This window comes from Alternaria viburni (genome assembly GCF_023758015.1).
Source record: "Alternaria viburni strain BMP 2772 chromosome Unknown scaffold_44, whole genome shotgun sequence".
In the NCBI taxonomy this organism is placed as follows: Eukaryota; Fungi; Ascomycota; class Dothideomycetes; order Pleosporales; family Pleosporaceae; genus Alternaria; species Alternaria viburni.
The window spans coordinates 70776-90929 of record NW_026055813.1 but is presented as its reverse complement, the minus strand read 5'-3'; the positions used below and the strand labels follow the sequence as shown (position 1 = coordinate 90929).

At 55.2% G+C, this 20154-nt stretch overlaps 10 protein-coding genes across 10 annotated transcripts; 6 read left to right on the top strand and 4 right to left on the bottom strand.

Moving 5' to 3' along the window:
- Positions 1 to 120: 120 nt before the first annotated feature.
- On the bottom strand, positions 121 to 1307 carry J4E79_011566 (uncharacterized protein; the record flags this gene model as incomplete). The annotated part of the gene is made up of 3 exons (XM_049360395.1): positions 121 to 912; positions 963 to 1077; positions 1141 to 1307. The coding sequence occupies 3 exons, from the start codon at positions 1305 to 1307 to the stop codon at positions 121 to 123; spliced, it is 1074 nt and encodes a 357-aa protein (XP_049205156.1).
- Positions 1308 to 1761: 454 nt separating this feature from the next.
- On the bottom strand, positions 1762 to 2685 carry J4E79_011565 (uncharacterized protein; the record flags this gene model as incomplete). The annotated part of the gene is made up of 2 exons (XM_049360394.1): positions 1762 to 2526; positions 2584 to 2685. 2 exons carry the CDS (start codon positions 2683 to 2685, stop codon positions 1762 to 1764), a joined length of 867 nt encoding a protein of 288 aa, XP_049205155.1.
- A 726-nt stretch (positions 2686 to 3411) lies between these two features.
- J4E79_011564 (uncharacterized protein) lies at positions 3412 to 6768 on the top strand (the record flags this gene model as incomplete). Its single annotated transcript, XM_049360393.1, has 1 exon — positions 3412 to 6768. One exon carries the CDS (start codon positions 3412 to 3414, stop codon positions 6766 to 6768), a length of 3357 nt encoding a protein of 1118 aa, XP_049205154.1.
- A 616-nt stretch (positions 6769 to 7384) lies between these two features.
- On the top strand, positions 7385 to 7762 carry PIN4 (Peptidyl-prolyl cis-trans isomerase pin4; the record flags this gene model as incomplete). Its single annotated transcript, XM_049360392.1, has 1 exon — positions 7385 to 7762. The coding sequence occupies one exon, from the start codon at positions 7385 to 7387 to the stop codon at positions 7760 to 7762; it is 378 nt and encodes a 125-aa protein (XP_049205153.1).
- Positions 7763 to 8999: 1237 nt separating this feature from the next.
- Positions 9000 to 12049, top strand: J4E79_011562 (uncharacterized protein; the record flags this gene model as incomplete). Its single annotated transcript, XM_049360391.1, has 3 exons — positions 9000 to 9128; positions 9245 to 9659; positions 9717 to 12049. 3 exons carry the CDS (start codon positions 9000 to 9002, stop codon positions 12047 to 12049), a joined length of 2877 nt encoding a protein of 958 aa, XP_049205152.1.
- Positions 12050 to 12552: 503 nt separating this feature from the next.
- Positions 12553 to 13902, top strand: J4E79_011561 (uncharacterized protein; the record flags this gene model as incomplete). The annotated part of the gene is made up of 1 exon (XM_049360390.1): positions 12553 to 13902. One exon carries the CDS (start codon positions 12553 to 12555, stop codon positions 13900 to 13902), a length of 1350 nt encoding a protein of 449 aa, XP_049205151.1.
- A 303-nt stretch (positions 13903 to 14205) lies between these two features.
- J4E79_011560 (uncharacterized protein) lies at positions 14206 to 15305 on the top strand (the record flags this gene model as incomplete). The annotated part of the gene is made up of 4 exons (XM_049360389.1): positions 14206 to 14547; positions 14621 to 14753; positions 14823 to 15016; positions 15114 to 15305. The coding sequence occupies 4 exons, from the start codon at positions 14206 to 14208 to the stop codon at positions 15303 to 15305; spliced, it is 861 nt and encodes a 286-aa protein (XP_049205150.1).
- Positions 15306 to 15889: 584 nt separating this feature from the next.
- Positions 15890 to 17404, bottom strand: J4E79_011559 (uncharacterized protein; the record flags this gene model as incomplete). Its single annotated transcript, XM_049360388.1, has 4 exons — positions 15890 to 16108; positions 16174 to 16523; positions 16606 to 17190; positions 17356 to 17404. 4 exons carry the CDS (start codon positions 17402 to 17404, stop codon positions 15890 to 15892), a joined length of 1203 nt encoding a protein of 400 aa, XP_049205149.1.
- Positions 17405 to 18165: 761 nt separating this feature from the next.
- Positions 18166 to 19341, bottom strand: J4E79_011558 (uncharacterized protein; the record flags this gene model as incomplete). The annotated part of the gene is made up of 4 exons (XM_049360387.1): positions 18166 to 18891; positions 18945 to 19000; positions 19055 to 19196; positions 19330 to 19341. The coding sequence occupies 4 exons, from the start codon at positions 19339 to 19341 to the stop codon at positions 18166 to 18168; spliced, it is 936 nt and encodes a 311-aa protein (XP_049205148.1).
- Positions 19342 to 19702: 361 nt separating this feature from the next.
- On the top strand, positions 19703 to 20085 carry J4E79_011557 (uncharacterized protein; the record flags this gene model as incomplete). Its single annotated transcript, XM_049360386.1, has 2 exons — positions 19703 to 19922; positions 19982 to 20085. 2 exons carry the CDS (start codon positions 19703 to 19705, stop codon positions 20083 to 20085), a joined length of 324 nt encoding a protein of 107 aa, XP_049205147.1.
- Between the last annotated feature and the right edge of the window lie 69 nt (positions 20086 to 20154).

Sequence of the window (20154 nt, the reverse complement as noted above, 5' to 3'; positions counted from 1 at the left end):
GTTGTGTTGTTGACACGACATCGGCACATGCAATAAGATGGATTTCTTAAAACCTTGGAACGGTCTGATCTATATGCATCCACCAAACGAGTTCATACAATCTCTTCCTGCATGTAAAGTCTATCCAAACCTCATAGTAAGCGCCTCGGGCTTACTCCCCATAACCTGTTCAATCTCCTCCAAATTCTCCTTGGTCAACTTGCGATAAACATCAACCGCCTTGACCGTCTGATAAATCTGCTCCGGCCGCGACGCACCCGTAATAGCACTCGACACGTTCTTGTTAGACAGCACCCACGCCATAGACAGCGTCGCAACGTCAGTATCAAGCTTCTTCGCAACATCCATGAGCTTCTTGATCTTGCCTTGTTGCTCGTTCCACGCATCGCTACCAACGCCTTTCATGACGGACTGAATGTATGGGTCGTCTGATACGCGGAGACGCGAATCTTCTGGCACGCCGTCGACGTATTTTCCTGTGAGGAGACCGCCTTGGAGGGGAGAGAAGATGGTGAGACCGAGACCGCGGCGGGTGTAGAGGCCTGCGTCTTTGAACTCTTGGTCTACCTTCTGAGGGCGGAGGAGTGAGTAGCCGGGCTGTTCGACAATGGGGCCGATGAGTCCGAGACGGTCGGCTACAGCCCATGCCTCTTCGATCTCAGAGGCGAGCCATTCGGACGTGCCCCAGTAGAAGGTTTTGCCCGTGTTGATGAGGTAGTTGAAGGCGCGTACTGTTTCTTCGATGGGTGTGTAGCGATCTGGACGATGCGCGTACAGAATGTCAACGTAGCTCAGCTGTAGTCGTTCAAGCGAGGCTTCGGTGGCTTCGATGAGATGCTTCCGCGATAGCCCAAGGTTGTTGATCTTGTTGCGTGGGGAGGGGAGGGCAGAGTTGTGGGTACCCCAGTAGATCTATCACAGTTAATACATCTCTGGTCCAAGACCGTTCCAGCGTGCAATACCTTGGTCGAGACGACAATATCGTTCCTGTTCCACTTGAAGTGTTTGATCGCCCGACCCATGACCTTTTCAGACTCGCCCTTTGCGTATCCTTCAGCGCAATCGAAGAAGTTGATACTGCAGAGAAACAGATACAAAGTCAGTGTACATAACACATGTGTATCGTATGCTCTGACTTACCCAGCATCAAATGCTGCTTTGAGACAAGCGAAAGTGTTGTCATCGCCGACATGACCGCCGTATGTGAGCCAACCACCGAGGGAAATGGCAGAGATTTGCAGTCCACTCTTGCCCATGAAGCGGTACTCCATCTCGGGCAGATCTTTGGGTGCTTCGGATTGAGACATGTTGCAGAGTAGAAGTTCGAGAAATAGGTGCTCCACTGTCAAAAGGGAACAAGTCTGATTTATACTGCGATAGCATCATAGTCTCCAACTACCGTGTGTAAGCAAGCCACCAACGATACCGCACGATGCAGTGCAGGACGATCTGCTGAATGTGGTTACTTGCTCTAAACAACCATCCAAGGTGGGGTTACTCGCTGCAAGATACCCCGCACAGAGGGCACAAGGGCGTAGGCGGCGCGGGAAATACCAAATTCGTCCCGCCTGTCGTCATCACTACGGAAGACCACTTTAGGCGGTGGGAAGGAGTATTGGAGGGATGTAAAGATAGCAGAGAAGGATTGCACTTGCAGCAAATGAAGGCACGAAGTGATGCGACCGAGCATGTATGGCAGAATGCCGTGCAGACATTCTGGAAATAGTCGAACAGCATGCCCTCTTCTATACGCAACACGCTTCACCAGATACCAGGGACCATTCTCTTCCGCGGACCTACCTTGGCGGCACCGAATTTCTCCACGTACCACTCCTTCGTTCCGACGGCCGTCACGCCTAAGTTTGTAGCGACAAATGTAGTCGCGCAGACCAGTGTCCAATTGACCCAGCTGCCCTCAGGAGCTGCTATGAGCGATAATAGCGCGTAGATGACGACCTCGCAGGTATAGTGCGGGCAGAGTAGGTTCGGGAATACGGTATGCGAGGGAAGCTGGTAGCCGTTGCTCTCGGTGCGGAGGCGGTAGAGGTAGCTGTGGTAGGAGTGTTGCAGCATCTGCGCGGTGACCACTCCCGGCACAAATGCCCAGTTGCCGGCCGCATTGCTGGGTGTCTCAACCCAGATGGCCATGTTTATCGTGAGGTAGAAGAGAAGACCTAGAATCCAGTGGGCGAACCACATCCGGCTCTTGCTCGTCGAGGTGTATGCGTACGATTCGAGCATGCGTCGCAGGCCTTGAAGCAGCAGGAGCGCCCAGACGATCTGTTGCTGCCTACCTGATTCCCACACGTGCAGTCTCCATGCCCATAACAGAGAGGAGAGCACGGACGTGATGTAGAAATGGGTGAAGTAGTTGTGGGGCACTTGTAGCGACGCAGCGTAGTCGAGGGTACGAGTGAGAACCGACTGCTGAACGGGTGGCTCCTTCCTCCCGCTCACGCCGGTGACGCGGGAGCCATAAGCAAGAAAGCGCGAGCGCAGGGCAGGAACAGCCTGAATGATGAGGATCTAGTAAGCCGGACTGGTTAGTGAGGTTGCATGTGGAGGTGAATGGTGCCGCGATACAAGAAGAGACGCAGCGAGGTAGAAGATGCGCAGCACAGCCACAGGGTGCAGGTCCTCGACGCGGCAGCCTATAGCTGAGAGCGAACGCGATAGCGAGGCCATGTCGGGCGTATTGAAAAGTGAACGCGTAGGGGGCTGTGACGGCAGAATGATGAAGCCCTGACTGGTGCTGACCGCTTATTCGACGGGCGAGTCACGTGTCGCCCAAGCCAATCTCTCCGTGGTTCTCGCGACCAAACAATCTGGCCCGCAGGAGATGATGAGGGCTAAATAACGCGGCAAAGGCCGAGTTAGCGGCGGTTTGGAACCTTGGGAGTCCTGTTTCGGCTGGGATGGCGAGCCACGAGGAACACGGGACCAGCAGCTCGCAGCGCTCCCTATGAGTGGAAGAGGCCGACTGACAGACAGCGAGCCACGCAGCAGCAAACGTCACGGCCACACGGCGCGGTAATCGTGATGTCGCGTCGCTTGTTGACGTTCCGTTCACGATAGACGATGGCTTGATAGCAGCACAAAGGCGAGTGCAGGGTTGCCTTGACGATCCATGCCCCCCATGGCTGGCGCAGGCCGGTGAATGGTGGAGCGCTGCCTGCTACTGGCAAGCCTCTCAGCTCTTCTCCGTGTCGCTCCTCCTCCACTACACCTCACAACGCGCCTTCATCACCCACCCCCGACCGCGCCGTCCATCGCAGCCCGTCGAGCAGCCCAGCGCCCTGTTGTTGTTGCCGCCCGCGCCCACCCTCCTGCAGAGGCCTCCGTTGTGCTCCTTCCGTCCCTTGCTCTGCAAGCCAGCATGAGGCAGGAACTCGAGTGTCCTGTCCCAGCGTAATGACCAGTAATGCCGATCCGGTCTTAAACGCACCCTCTGCCCCCAAGTCCTTCCACCACGACCGCCCGCACAGCCCGCCGTCGCCTCGCCCGGCACCCAAGACGGCCGCGTTTCCGTCCCAACATGCTCACGATGAAGACCAGGACGCTGAAGGCGAGTCCGAGGCCGAGACGGTCGTCCTGTCACGGGACGAGCACCCCGAAGAAAACAAGATGATCAAGACAGAGCGCGTCGAAGACGACGACGACGATGCATCACGGCTGCGCTCCATCAAGGAAGAGTCACGGGCGCATTCAGCCCAGCCCAACGGCCTCCGTCGGTCGAGCAACGGCAATCACGTCAAGGTCAATGGCGCCAAACACGCCTCGGAGCGCGATGCGAAGAGCCCCGTTCCTACTTCACCCAGCAGCCGCACGGCCTCGCGAAACACCAAGGACACCAGTCCAAACGACTCGGCCAAATCGCCCGTCCGATCCGCCCTCTCTCCCACACAAGCTACTACTCGCGGCCGCAGCGCGTCGACTGTCGAGAACCGCAAGCGCAAGCAGCGCGATCAATCCTTCCCCAAGACCTTCGAGCCACCGCGACAAAAAGCTAGGACCGAGGGCTTGAAGGACGCGCGCCCACCCCATTCGCCTGGCACGCCAGGTTTTGGCCGCCCACACAAGCGTTCGCAGTCAACTCAATCCGCCGTCACAGGTATCGCAGGCCGCAAGCGCCGCGAGGTAACCAATCTCGCGCTGTCAACAGAAGAGCATTGGTCAGGATCGAGTTCAGATCATTCAACATCACCGCAGCCCACGTCTGCGCCGCACCTCCAACACGCCCGGGTGAAGCGCTCCACCAACCGTGCGCTGACTTCGCCTGCACGCACTATGCCCCAGCGGAAGGTCGACAGATTCGGCGCAACGCGTCTTGCTCGAGAAAGCGAAAGAGGTGATCTGGATGCAGTCAAGGAAGCCTTCGAAGACGCGCCCGACGAACTGAATCAGCCTGATTACGCCGGTATCGCTCCGCTACAAAAAGCCTCGCTGCACGGTTGGGCGCCTGTCGTTCGATACCTGATTAGCAAAGGCTGCCGAACAGACTGCGAAAGCCACGATCGAGACACTCCTCTTATCGATGCGGTGGAGAACTCGCACTTGGATGTCGTCAAATTGCTGCTCAACGAGGGTCAGGTCAATCCACACCACTCCAACAAGAAAGGTCAGCGTGCGATTGATGTGCTGGACCCGGAAGATGACGACGCAGAGGAGATTGAGAAGGAGCTTAGAGAGGCGATGAGAAGACGGGCAGACACGTCCAACAACGATCCCGAACGCACCCAGAAACAGGCTAAGACCGCATCGCGATTGCTGTACAACGAGTTTAACGTTGAAACCCTGATCGAGAAGGCTGGCGATGGTGACATCCTCGCTGTAGGAGAGCTGATCAACAGTAACATCAAACCGAACATTACCTGCGGCGTTGCAGCAGCAAGAGGTGGACACTACGACATCCTCAGTATCCTCCTCGCGAGTGGCCTCAAGGCAGATCCCGACCCGTCCAAGCACCCAGAAACACCCATGACAGTTGCCATCGGACGAGGATACCTCAAGATCATACAACTACTTCTCGAGCAAGACAACTTCAATCCCACTCGCCGAAACAAAGACAACAAGACATATTACGAGATTTCTGAGGAACGGCATGGTCCTAAGTGGGAAGAAGAGAGGGATATGCTGAAGCGCGCTTGTGAGGAATATCAAACGACACACCGGAGCCCGCGGAGAGTCAAGAAAGAAGCTCCAAACGCCCCGGCGAACCGCATGAAGAGGAAGACATCGCCGCGAAGAGAACGGTCGTCTTCTCCACGTCCTAACGCAAAACGCGCGCAGCTGGTAAAGTCGACGACAGAGCCTGCTGCACCACAAAAATCTCGCCGACTCATGTCCGGAAAGGAAAAGGCTACCAGAGAAGACCAAAGAAGGAAGCGCGTTGTGGACGACGATTCATCAGAAGAGGAGAGCGAAGAAGACGTACGACCGCCCATCCGGAAGGTCAAGCAGCGTTCTTACAGCGAAGGCGAAGAAGCGAAGCCTGTCAAGAAGGTGGTGAAAGCGCGATCAGACGATAATGAATCCAAACGACCGGACCGGGCACACTCAGACGAGAGCGACGAGGACCATGGTACTAAGCAGCCAGTCAAGATTCGGACAAAACCAGGCAGACCGCTCAGCGCCAAACCGACACCCGAGATCGACTCTCCGGACGAACGCAAGGTTGTCAAGAACAAGATCAAATACAAGACCGTTGAAGACAAGATTAGGAAAAGAAAGATGTCGGATGCATCAACAGACGATGTCAGCGTGAAGAGGACGCCCACAGCATCTGCCAAATCTACGCCCGTACCGCCTGAAAGGATAGCAACTCCAGAAGTTGAGCGCGCACGTCGTCAAGAGGAACACAAGCTACAGGCAGAAGCGAAACGCAAAGCCGCCGAAGTTGCAGCTGAGGCCGAGGCGAAGCAGAAGGAAGCAGAGGAGGCGGCTCGCAAAGCTGAAGAGATCGAGCAAGCGAAGAAGAAGGCCGAAGCGGAAGCAGAGACACAGCGTCAAGCAGCAGAAGCAGAAGCAGCACGAATACGAGAGGAACAAGAAACTCAACGCCGAGCAGACCAGGAAGCGAAACGCCAGAAGGATCTGCTTGAACGTCAAGACCGGATTTCCAGGCTCCCCCGAGCTTTGAGACGCGCCTGCGAATTAGGCACCAATCGACCGCTTCATTTTGCAGGGGAGCAACTTGGTGTATCTGCTATTTTCCTACCGTTGTTCTTGGCAAATGCTGAGGACCTCGGTGACTCGCAAGCCATCCCAAATCGGAAGTACATCTGTTCGTTCCAGGCTGTCGGCATACTTGGTCTTCCCGAGCTCGATCTAGCGCATCTCGACGCTCCTTACTCTGAATGGTCTCGCATTCCCGTGAGCCGTGCACAACGAGATGCCATACTTCGCCAATATGATATTGCGCTGTTAGCCCAGGACACCCGATTCCCAATGGAAGGCTCGCCAGAATTTGACTACGCCAAGATCCAGGACAGCATCAAGGAAGCTAAGCATCAGTTCTCTGCTATGGAGGGCCTGTACTGGGTGGAAGAGTCGCTGCTTTACGCCGAAGTCGAGAAGATTGAAACCCTACGGCCGCTGCTCTGCCATATGCGCTCCGATTGCAAAAGAAGACGTATCCATCTAGTAGACAGCAGTGACGAGGAGCCAGAGAAGAAGCCGAAACCCAAGAAAAGCTTCATGGACATGGTGCGCGAGCACAACGGCATTAATGGCACAGCGCCTCGTGCAATCGTCAACGGCAATGGATGAAGTAGCTAGGATATCGGAGCCCTGGTTGTATACTTATTCGGATGAGAACCATGCCACATTGCCGCGCCGTGCCGTACTATGTTGTACGAAGAACAAGAGCGCCTGGGGAAGCTACAGGAAACTACGCCTGTCAATATGTTATGTAGTCCAGCTCCGCAGCGAGAAGTTGGCCTGGAAGTAGAGCGAGCTCGGCAACTCCATGAATGAGGATTGATGTGCACAATCACGAGATAAATTCAAAACATCGACGAAAGAACTGTATAATCTTATCCGCTGCATCATGCTTTCGCTCTCGTATCGTGCCAGGTTAATCCTTGTTGCCTCAGGCTTCACCCCACTTCGGTGCATCTGGCCGCGCCAGTGGCCCCGCATCAGAGCTCCAAGCTCTGGTACACTTTCACGAATCCAAGTTCCTCACGCGCATAACTCTACTATACTGCAAATACCTTGAGGTGATAGGTCTGGAACTCCAGTCTACCAACTACCGATCCCAGCCTCGATACCAACTAATTCTCGTCCCGATTGCGACCTTGCCAGCCGTAATAGCCGCATCCGCGAATCCTCCCACCCAATACGCGCTCGACTTCACAGTCTACTACACACCTCTCACAGCACGATGGCACCCAAAAATAAAGGCAAAGGCCAAGCCAAAGACGACAGCGGCAGCAAATCCGAAGGCGGCGGAGGAAAAGGCAAACTCAAACCCGCAACCTCGATAAACGTGCGACACATCCTATGCGAAAAGCACTCGAAAAAAGAAGAAGCTCTCGAGAAGCTGCGCAACGGCGCGAAATTCGACGAGGTAGCCAGAGAAATGAGTGAGGATAAGGCGCGTCAAGGGGGCAGTCTGGGCTGGAAGGTTAGAGGCAGTCTGATGCAGGATTTTGAAAAGGTGGCGTATGAGTTGGAGCCGAGTACGACGGCGAGTCCGAAGATTGGGGAGGTCAAGACGAGTGAGGGGTATCATATTGTTATGGTTGAGGGGAGGAAGTGAGAGGGATGGGGTTGGAGTCAGGATTGGTGTTGAGATGTCATGGATGTGCTGGACAGGCTTGTGGAGGCTTATACTTGATACCCCAAAAATGAGAAACGATTCGGAATTCCAAGGCCTATGGAACTCAATCCCAGAGCGAGCTCAGGAAAATACGAATGGCTTAGTTGGTGCTTGGGCTTTGTTGCAAAACAACTGTACCCATTCGCTGGCGCTGCTGAAGAATGCCTTCCGATCAGAGACGTCTTCATCTTTTATGCAACAACCGTCTGCATCCTACGAACCTCTTCTTGGCTTACCATGCAATTGCCGAATGTAAGTGTTATTTCAGCCAATACTCGTTATGCAAACAACTGCACAAGCCAAGTTGTGTTGGTATTTTCGCCTCATTCCACAATCCTCGCAACGGCCATTCTTCGCCGCGAATTGGAGCGGCTGCACACAAAGAATAGTGGGAATGCGACATCGTCATATGTATACTTGAGGTACTTGCGGTGTAATCTTCCATCACGAAACCGTCAAGTGAGGCGAGACAAGACACGTCGGTGGCTCTCCGCCACCGTCAAGCAGCTCGGGAGCGCTGCGCTAGCGCCCTCTTTATCGCAATGAAACCGCTATCTCGGTGATCAGCTGGTGCACGGGAGCGCTCCAGTATCACGTGCGGCTGAACCATGGCGTCATCATCTCGAGCAATAGCCTCTTTGGAGGCAGTCATTGAGTGGGTAAAGGCAATAGTAATCGGGCGAATTCTTGCGGCTCCTCACGGCTGACGACGTGTCTGGAAGCCTTGTGTGGTAGCGAACCACTCGGCCACTCGAAGTACAAGAATCAGCCGATCCGGAGTTCAAACACGAGGAAAAGCATCAAGAAGTGCCTTGACACATAATTGAGTTGGCCGTCGGACCATCAGTTCATAAGAAAAGTGATCCCAGGCGCCAATATCAGCCTTTCGCCCTCTGCGACGCGAGCACTGGCAATCCGGTGTACCTGCGATAGAGTTGGCGCGCCCCCGGCGTCCACTAACGCTGCACTGACCCCACTCACTAGGCAGCTACTACCTACACCTCCAGCTCCGCCGCCGTCTCACCTGCTCCACCTCCGCCTTCAACTCTCCATCAACCACCTCGACAGCGACAACTCTCTAGTTGCTGCACCTCTTTGTCTCAATACAGCGGCGGCAAGCTAGCTGCAGTCGCTCTGACTATTACTCCTCCCCCATCGCCAGCCTCACTCGCCCATCATGGCGGCGACTAACAACGTCCCCGTGACTCTGGACACGCCCATCGTCGTCAAGGTCCTGTTCCGCGGCCAGACGAAGAAGTTCAAGCTGCCGCTGAAGGATCTCGGAGCTCACGTGTTGCCCGACAAGGTTCGTGACTTTCTATAAACCGAGGTTGTCACGTCTAGGCGATCGGATCGGCCGCCTGGACATAACGATCAAACACGCTCGGGAACCACGATGCTGACTTGATATGTGATGTTTAGCTCCGCAGTGTTCTTCAGCTTGAAGCCGGCGAGCAGGTCGTCTTCGAGCGTTATTCCGACTCAGCCGCGTCGTATGTCACCCTTGACGCGGACAAGCCCCAGGTCTACAAGACGCTCTTCCGCGCCGCAAAGGCGAAGCTCAAGTTGCGTCTGAGGGCCACCGTCCCCGGCGAAGAGCCTGTGGCTGCGCCCGCACCTACACCAGCGCCAAACCATGTGGTCCGACACTACCAGCCCACTGCCCACCCCGTCAGCACCGAGACTCTCACTCCACTGGGCGGCGCTCCCGTCTCTCCGGTCATTGCCCGCTCGCCAGAAATCAAGCCCACCGAGAGCACCAGCCCTGTATCGCCACCAACGACAGTAGATGCTGACGGCGAGGCTCCCGTACCGCAGGCCTTCACTGCTCGTCAGAGTAAGCAGCAATTCCACATGTCCATGTCGCACGATCATCGGCTAATGCAATGTACAGGCTTCTTCAACAACCTCGCAACAGCGAACTACAACTCCGGTCTCGCATTCCGCCCCAAGCCGAGCAACGCGTGCACTTCGTGGGTCGTATACTGCAACAACTGCAACGAGCCCATGGAGGACGAGCACTTCCACTGCAGTGTATGCGACGGTGGTGATTACGATCTCTGCCCGGCCTGCGTAGACAACGGCATCCACTGCCCCGGAAGCGGCCACTGGATGGTCAAGCGTTTCGTCAAGAACGGCAGCGTCGTCAACAGCACCACCCAGCGCATTGCACCCAAGGTCAAGGCCGAGGCCGAGGAGCCCCAACAACAGGAGATCCCAGGTGCCTTTACCGATGAGAAGCAGTCTGTCACATACGAAGAGGAGCCAACCCGCACCTGCAACTGCTGCGTCAAGGTCCTCCCCGAGAAGGAATTCGTTACCTGCGTTCCTTGCGAAGACTACGACCTCTGCCTCACCTGCCATGTTAGCAACAAGCACGGTCACCACCCTGGCCACACCTTCAAGCCCGCCACGTCCGAGACTGTCCTGCCTACCCTGGCCGATTTCTTGTGCAATTCTGGCAGGAACGTCCGTCACAACGCCGTCTGCGATGGCTGCGACAAGTTCATCTACGGTGTCCGCCACAAGTGCTTGAACTGCCCAGACTGGGACTACTGCTCTGACTGCCTCAAGAACGCCAAGTTCATCCACCCCCGTCATCGCTTTGTTCCCATCTACGAGCCTTTGGCAGAGCCTCTGAACAGCGCAAACCGCCACTACGGTATCTACTGTGACGGTCCCCTCTGCAAGGACAAGGAGAACCTGTCATACATTGACGGCGTCCGCTACAAGTGTGCTGTTTGCCACGACACCGACTTCTGCCAGAACTGCGAGGCCCATCCCAGCAACAAACACAACCACACCCACCCGCTGATCAAGTTCCAGACGCCTGTACGCAGCGTCAGCGTTACTACACTCAACGACGACAAGCAGCGTAAGTCGATGGCTAGACTCGGCGACCGCATGTGCGATAGGCGATCTACCTCAACCGAGACTGCCCCAGTCGCTCCTTCCACCAATGCTGCGACCCAAGTCCAGACCATTGTCGACGTAAAGCCCTCGGCCGAGCCCCAGGCCAAGAAGGAGAAGATTGCCATTCGTGATCTCCTCGTCGACTCTGTAGAGCCGGTGCAAGAAAAGCCTGCTGTACCTGTTCAGGTCAAGGCGCCAGTCAAGACCGAGGCTATTCCCATCCCTAGGTCAGAGACCGCTACCGAGGGCCTCGACGCGCACTTCATCCGGGACACCATCATTGATGGCTCCAAGATCTGCGCAGGCCACCAGTTCGTTCAGGTTTGGACCCTTCGCAACCCTGGCCCCAACGCTTGGCCACGAGGCTGCAGCGTCCGACACGTTGGTGGTGACAACATGCTCAACATCGACAACACCCGTCCTTTGAGCCACGTTGAGCTTGCTGAAGCTAGCGAGAGCAACGTGCTTGGCCACACTGTTGAGGCTGGCGAGGAAGCCCAATTCCGTGTTCTCATGAAGGCACCTCAGCGCGAGGGTACTGCCATCTCTTACTGGCGCCTGAAGACCCCCGAGGGTATGCCCTTCGGCCATCGCCTATGGTGTGACATTGCAGTCGTTGCTGTGCCCTCGCCTGTCGCTGCTCAGCCAGCTATCCCTATGCCAGTCCAGGTTCCTACTACTGCCTCGGGCTCAGCTACCACGTTCGAGGTGGCTCCTAGGTCAAACCCTCTGTACGACCGCCTCCTACAGGCCAGGGCTGAGCGGATGAAGCAGATGCAACACACTCAGCAACAGCAACTGCAGAAGATGAAGGATGCGCACCACTCTCTGCAGCAACAGCTGGACCAGCAGAAGATGGAGCGTGTTCAGCGTGTACGCAAGGCTGCCATGGAGCGTCTCATGGAGGGTCGCCGCAAGGTGCACGAGGAAGCGAACCGTCGCAAGGAACACGAGGCTGCCCTTGCTACTATCAAGCAGGAGCCGGTTGCTTCTCCCAAGGAGGAGGTCAAGGCTGAAGAGCCAGTTGCCGAACTCCCAGTTGAAGAGAAGCAGTCTGCATCTGAGCCCATCGCTTCCGGCATGATCTTCCCTCAGCTTGACAAGGAGTCTCCCGAGTCCAGCACTTACGAGTCATCTACCACCGCTCAGCCAGCCTCTCCATCTGAGAAGAGCACCGTTGCACGCACTGTCACAGTTGCTTCAGATGACGAGTTCTTTGAGGATGCTGAGAGTGTCGCCCTGATGTCCGACGATGGCTTCATGACCGATGAGGAGTACGACATCCTCGATGCCAGCGACGAAGAGATGCAGTAGGTGGTTCGATAGGCGTCAGCGAAAGCTGCCATATTTCGTGAGCACAAAGGTAGGCAAAGTGTTCCTGGTTGGTGTCAAAGCGTTCGAATTTCTGGGTACTGGGGGCGTCAAAAGGAATGGAATGGGAGATTTCGCGATCACACAACATTCCCTACACAGAGAAGGCGCTGGAGCGCGCTTCGCTACACCTCGACGGGACATGTGAGTAGGGTGCTTCATTGCCTCTGGCTCGGTTACGGCTCTCCTACTTGGCTCAATTTGATCTTTCCTTTCATGTCTTCTATATGTGTAGTAAATCAATGGTAGTTTTCTTGAATACGCTTCTTTTAACAATGTGACGAATGCGAAATCCGATTAACCAGCAACTCATGCCCTAGATCTTGATGGTTTGCGGGCGGAGCATGACTAAGCCAGGGTCTTCTAGCGCGGCCATGCTAGCGAAAAGTGCCCCAGAAAAAAGTTCGAGCCGCAAAGTATCGATACGCAACATCACCCGCGCTACAATGTCGTCAGATACAGAGATGTCCTCGGCGGGAGAGATTGCCATTGTCTCCAAGAAGGAGCGTCGCGACAAGAAGGAGAAAAAGGACAAAAAGGAAAAGAAAGAAAAGAAGCGCGCGAGGGCCGAGATAAAGGCTGAAGCTGCAGAGTCCGACAGCGACGCAGCCGAGACACCAGCAAAGAAGCGCAAGCGCGAAGCGTTGCCCGAAGAACTCGAGATCGATGTCAACCTCCCCGAACCTGCCTCCAAGAAAGCCGCTCGTAAAGCGAAGAAAGCCAAGCTGAACCCGACACCCGCCGCCGACGCAGACGGAGAAGCATCGGTCGCGAAGACGGATGGGAAGACGGACGCAAAGTCAGCTGAAGACAGGGAGAATGCCGCGAAGCGCTCGGAATACGGTGTATGGATTGGCAACCTGCCATGGTCTGCCACGAAGGAGTCGCTACGAAAGTTCTTGACCGACAATACCGAAATCCCCGACGACCAAATCACACGCATCCACATGCCCCCTCCCACGAGGCCGCCGCCCCCGAGTTGGACTACGAAGCCAATGAACAAGGGTTTCGCATACGTCGACTTCTCTACTGAGTTGTCGATGTACTCGGCGATTGCCCTGACGGAGATGAAGATGGATAACCGCGCGTTGCTGATAAAGAATGCAAAGAGCTTCGATGGGCGGCCAGACAAGCCCAAGACGGAGGAGACTCAGGATAATGGACGTGGAGCCAGGGATGCGAAACCAAAGAACCCTCCCAATAAGCGCGTGTTCGTTGGCAACCTCTCCTTCGACGTCACCCAAGAGGATCTCAAGAACCACTACGCACCATGTGGAAGAATCGATAATATACACATGGCAACGTTTGAAGATTCTGGCAAATGCAAGGGCTTTGCCTGGGTTACTTTCAGGGACGTGGAAGCTGCGACAGCAGCGGTCAAGGGCTTCGTCTTCAAAGACCCATCTGCGTTCAAGAACAAGAAGGACAAGGACGAGAGTGATAGCGAGGTCGACACTAGCAAGCCCGTAAAGCAAAGGAAATGGCTAGTCAACAAGCTCATGGGCAGAGAGTTGCGTCGCGAATTCGCCGAAGACAACCATACGAGGTATCACAAGCGATTTGGCCATGAGAAGGAGGGTGCGGATGGAGAGAATGCAGGTCGCGAGAGGGGCTTTGGCAGGGGAGGAGGAAGCCAAAGAGGAGGCAGGCAAGACTTTGGGGAGAGCAATGGCGGCCGGGGTGGCAAGCGGAAGGTCGACCCGAGGAATATCAAGAGTGGTGCTGCTCATATGAGTACTCAAAGGGCGAGTCAAGCTATTGTTGAGTCGCAGGGCAAGAAGACTACTTTTGATTAAGCATAGACACTGTAGTTGGGAAGGAATGTATAGGAAGGGTTGTGAGCAAGAGCTGGTCGTGGTCCACCGCACGTTCCTGCTGCGCATTGTGAGACCGGCAGGTGTTTGGCGCATGGCTACAACTGTCATCACCCGCTTCTCCATCTGCTCCTCGTCCCTCAAAACAACCCTAATACTATTGCTACGCCCTGAAAGCGACTCATCTTGACCAACCTATATACCACCTTCTTACCATATATCTCTCTTTCCTCACCACAATCCAAACCCCCCAAACCTTCCGCCCACCCACCTCCACTCCCAAGAATGTCAAACCTAAAACGCATATCCATCCTCCCCAACCCATCCTGCGAGCGCGCCGGCCTAAAATCCTACGCCTCCCTCCTCCGCAAATACGACTTCGCGCCCACCACGGAGGGTCCCTTCCAAGTCCTCGACGTCGCCACCAAATCCGTAAAGAACCTGTTCAAGCCCGCGGCTAAGAAGGAAACCAAACCTGTTCTGAGGAAAATTGAAGAGGAGGGCAAACCGGGCGAGGTCAAAGCGGAAGATCAGCAGAATGATGCGTTGTATATTTGTCCCGTGGAGATTGGTAGCCCGCCGCAGGTGATGAATTTGCATTTTGATACGGGGAGCAGTGATCTTTGGGTATATTCTCCGCTTCCCAAGTGGCTTTGCCAAGGAGGTGGAGATGCTGATTCACGTTGCGATGTAGGTATAGTCTACCTTGCTGGATCCTGCGACGAAGAAGGCGGCGGTGAATGGAAAGACGAAACATAACGTCTTTGATGCAAAGGCTAGTGAGACGTTCAAGAAGGTTGAGGGTGCGAGTTGGAGGATCAGGTATGGGGATGGTGAGTTTCTTCTTGACTAATCATCCAGCCTTACCACATAATGACCTCTTCGCTGATCGTGATGTACAGGCTCAACGGCCTCCGGCATCGTGGGCACAGACAACGTGACCCTCGGCGGCCTATGCATCGAGAACCAAGCAATTGAACTCGCCAACAAACTCAGTCCGCAGTTTACTTCCGGCGCAGGAGACGGGCTGTTAGGTCTAGGATTCGGACATATCAATACTGTCAAGCCGAAGAAAGTGGCTACGCCTGTTGAATCGGTCAGTCCTCTTCCCTATGTTTGCCAACACTCTTTCTTTGATCCTGTCGTCCTTTCTCATTTCCTCGCCAACACACCGCTAACATCCCCCCACCCAGATGATCTCCCAATCCGACATCCCCACCTCCAGCGAACTATTCACCTGCTACCTCGGCTCCTGGCGCGACACCACCGACGCCGATCACGGAGAATCCTTCTACACATTCGGCTACATCGACGAGACCGTCCTGTCCCGCTGCGGCGTCTCAGAACCCCACTACGTCCCCATCGACTCTTCACGCGGGTTCTAGCAGTTCCCCTCGCCTACCGCCGTGCTAAACGGCGAAACCATCCAACGACCACCTGGAAACACGGCGATTGCAGACACAGGAACTACACTGGCGCTGCTGGACGACACGCTCTGCGAGAAAATATACAGTACGATTCCTGGTGCGGTATTCGATAAAGCGCATCAGGGGTGGGTTTTCCCCTTAGGGACTAAAGTTGCGGATTTACCTACGTTAGCCCTGGCGGTCGGCGATAAAGTGTTTGAAGTGCAAAAGGAAGATTTTGGGTTCGCGAAGTGTGGGGGTGGGATGCAGTATGGTGGGATTCAGTCGAGGGGCAAGAGCGAATTTGATATTCTGGGCGATACGTGGTTGAAGGGGGTTTATGCCGTGTTTGATCAGGGGAGGAAGAGATTTGGGGTTGTGCAGAGGGTGGAGGGGGTGCAGAATCTGGAGGCGCCGAAGTAAGGGGGGGAGTGGGTTGGGGGTGTTGTTTAGTCCTGTGGCTTGAGATTGTAGTAGATGGTAGGTAGGTGGTATCGATTGTTCTGATTCTTGATTGAACTCAACTATCCCATATCTTCATACATCGTGTTTGACATGCGACTTTACGGCGCAGCAGCATTCGCGGCCAACCACTGCCCAAACGCCGCCGCATTCCTTGTCTGCATGAACACAGTGCCCGGTCCTGTGAATTTGCAGACAAGGCCCTCACCCGCCGTCATGTTACTGATGATACCTCCGCTTGCAACACGCTCGAGGACGTATTTACAGTTCCACGCGACGAGGTGACCGTTATCGATGATGTATTTTTCGTTGGCAGCGAGCTAGAAAAGTCGGTCGCGTTAGCACTTCGTTCATCTGGCATGGAGATGGATGAATGGAAACTTACATCCTTCCTGATAATCGCGCCAAAACTCGTCACCCAAAGCACACCCGTCCCACTAATCTTGTACACGAACAGTCCCTCACCACTGAACATGGCTTTGCCGATTCCCTGACTCTTGTACTCTGTCACAATGCCCTGTGTGCAAGCCAGGAACGCGTCGCGGCCCACCGACCATGTCTCCTTTCCCCCGAGCTTGATGATTGTGATGTCGCCGATTGAAGGGGGAGCAAGCAGAAGTTCACCGGGACCCGTGTATGTGGATTTGGACATGTCGCCGCCCATGAGGGCTTTCTTCAGCGAGAACTTCAGGTTGCCTTTTAGCGTCATGGTGTGGGACATTGCTATCATTGCGCCTGGGGTTGTGTTAGTCATTCGTTCTTTGCATCTTCCACTCCTTATAGGAGCGAAGTACAGATCTTGTATTGGAAGACTCACCAGGTTTAGCAGTAAAAGGACACCCAATGGCTAACTGCACGGTGAGAATAGAGTTTGTGTCCCTGTGGCTCACGCGGTAGCTTCCTCCATTGAAAGTTCCCACGTCGTCTGCTGAGGCACTTGCGGGCGCTGTGTGTGCTCCCGCGCCTACGTACTGCGGTTGCTGGGGTATGCTCTGCTGGCTCATCTGCGACTGATGGCCCATGCCGGGATGACCAGTCTTCTCAGCAGGGTATCCTGACGGTGTCGCACTTGGGCTTCCACCAGGGAAACCACCAAAGCCGGGGCTCATCGGTTGCTGTGGCTGTTGCTGTGGCTGCTGTTGCTGCTGCTGCTGCTGCTGCTGGAAAGGCGGGGGCGGCGACTGCGCTTGGCCTGGGGGCGGGAAGTGCTGTTGCTCGGGTGGCGGCGCATATTGCTGTTGCTCAGGCGGAGGCGCATAGTGTTGTTGTGGAGCGGCATTTCCACCTGGCGGAGGTGGGTAGTGTTGTTGCTGCTGTTGGTGTGCGGGAGGGGATGTGGGTGGTGGAGGGTAGGACTGGCCGCCTGGCGGAGGCGCATAGTACTGCTGCTGGCCCTGTTGGTCTAGTATGTGTCAGAAGGCTGTTCAGGAGGAGCGGTGTTGTGGTGTTGTGAGGCTGGAGAAGGAGCGTTCGGTATATGACGGGACGAATGTAGATGGTGTAGATGTACCTGGGGGTGCTACTTCTCGTCAGTTTACTTCCACATACACTGCGACATGCGACTCACGAGGGTAGTAGTTCCCGCCCGGTGGTGGAGTTCCTTGATATCCCGACATAGTCAAGCTTGCTATCCTAAGGCGACGAGTTGACGCGACTGCGGTTGGGTCTCAGAACAAGGTAAGGGGATGTTAGCAGCAACCACACGCGCAATGTAGGAGGGAAGAGAGGAGCGGAGAAGGGATTAGATTAGTCTACGGAAGCATCAGCACCATAAGCAGTATAGACGTTTTAACCGCGCGCCCCGTTGGTGTCTCCTTGGTCAAGCTGCTCAGCCTCCAGCGCGCAGCTGCTGGCTAGCGGGGTCTCTCGAGCCGCCGAATCAGCGCCCCGCGTCCTCGCCCTCGACTACGCGCCAAGCCTGTGCCACGGGTGAGTAAGAGAATAGCATAAAGTCGTTCATGCGTGAGCAGCTATTTTGGATCAAGAGATTCGAGTTGGCCAGAAACAAACATGTTCGCATGCGTCCACGATGCAGGGGAGCTCCGGGAGGCACCGTAGCTATCAGGGTCCACTTGCGACCGACTTAAGCGCCCACGACATCTCACATGCTAGTCTGCATCTTATTTGCCAGCGCGTACAGGACCTGTCAGTCATTACGCACGTACTGAGCAAGTTCTCTTCTACGTCTATTAGACTGTATCTTTTGACTCATCTCAATGTACATGAACCTTCCACAGACATTGCTTTGAATCATCATGACCGTTCATACCGCCGAAAAGCGTCATAACAGCAACAGCCGTAGCGCCCGCTGATCGAGAATCCCCAGCCCAAGCCATGCATAACATTGAACATCGTAAAGCGCATAACATCAATCCCTCTAACCCACCATTCTCCGCCTCTTTCCGATCTGGGCCGAGAAACCAGTCTTGATGGCCTGTACCGAACGTCTCGATCCGCAGCTGTTGCAAGTGACGAAGTTGAGACGGTTCTCACCCTTGGAGAGATCGGTATCGGGCGAACGGCAGGTCTTGCAGGTAACGTATTCGACAATGTATCGTCGGAGGACGTTCTCGAGTTGCTTTTGCTGGAAACGACCCTTGATGACCAGGCGCTTCTGGTCGGCGAACGAACCGCTCGTACCCAATTCGGCAAACAGGAACTGAGCAACGTGCTCGTCGGAACGCTTCATACGCTTGCAAATCTCGGCAAGGTTGGCGAAGACGGTCTTCTTGTTTCCTTCGCGCATGCACTGTGGGGGCGGGATCTTGTAGCTCTTTGTGCCCGAGCTGGCGAGGTCGGGATGTTGTGCGTGGAGGAGCGTGAAGAAGCGGTTCAGGAGGAGGTTGTACGAGATGGGGGTCGTCGAGTTGTGTTCCCAGATGCCGGTGCCCTTCATCATGTCGCCTTCTTGTACTTCGGGTTCGGGAGCAGCGACCTCCTCCTCGCCTTCGGGCTTGTCACCGCCGGCGGCAGCGAGCTTGGCCTCGAAGTCGTCCTCGACCTTCTTCTTGCTGGACTTCTTCTTCTTCTTCAGCGCGGCGAAGTCGCCCTCTGCGCCGTCCTCTTCTTCGCCTTCCTTCTTCTTGGAGGACTTCTTCTTCTTCTATTGCATTTGTCAGAAAGATATTGATGGTCGCACAAGCCTTTGCGCCTCACCTTCTTTGCGAGATCAGCGAACATGTCGGTGACCTCCTCGACCTCTTTGTCGTCGCCTGTAGCCCCGCTTGTCAGCGACTGATGTATTTCCAGTGTGTGGTCCATCTTACCAGCACTCGCTGCGTGGCCCTCAGCGGAGTCCTTGTCGCCGTTCATCTCTAGTGATTCGGTAACGTCGCCGTTGCTGTCGACAATCGTAGCACCTTCGGAAAATTGGACCGACTTGCGGGGTTTGCGGTCAGGGAGATCGGCCTGTGTAGGTGTCCGTTAGTATGTCGCTCTTTGTAGGGAAGTAGAAATAAGTCCCAGCTAGGCAGCTGGCATGCAGCAAGCCCACTTTCAAGGCACAGGATATTTCGAAAGCGAACGTGGGGCTGTGACGTACAGAATCAGCCATGATTGCGGTTGCAGTCGTGTTTTCGATGTTCAGAGGATTCTGGTAACGTTTTGGTATCGATTCGGAGTACGTAGTGATATGTAGGCGTGGTGAGTCGAAGAGTTGGGCAGGCGGTCACCCTAAAGTTCGCCGCAACACATGTGTGAGTCGAACGCTGAGTGCCAAGATTTGCATCACGTGATAACTGCCGCTAAGCCCCACCTCCGCTCATTGGCTGGAGCGCTCCGACACCATTCACCGAACGCGCCTCTGCCATAGCCGTCGCGATCCCGTCACTATCGCCAATGCTGCTACGGTAGTCCGCCGATCCAGTCATACATCCACAACCCTCTCCTGTCAACGATTCAACGTCACCGCCGTCATGTCCCTGAGCAATAGCGAGAGCTTCATCGAGCCATCCTCCAACGACGAGATCGATTCGTTACCATCCTCGGCAACAAGCTCCTCAGCCGACGAGGAAGAATACATGTCAGATGCGGACCGGGAGTGGAAAGAGTCGCTGCAACAATTGGAGCTGTTGTTGACAATGGTCATGGTGCCATACCTGGGGAAATACTTTGGCAGGAAGGCCGCATACTGGGGCACGTCATCTTCAAGGTTAGATGACCGGATAGATGGCAGGTAGCTAACATCTGTGCAGGATGGGCCAAGTTTATGGAATGGAAATACCCCGTCGAAATCGTCTTCTCGAGTCCGAAGACGTTCAAGCTGGCTGGAGCTGTTGAGGCAGCAGCCACACTATGAGCGCTTTACACTACTTCGGCGGCTTCACACAATCAAGCATCGGCGTTTATGGCGTTGGGTCCATCAGAT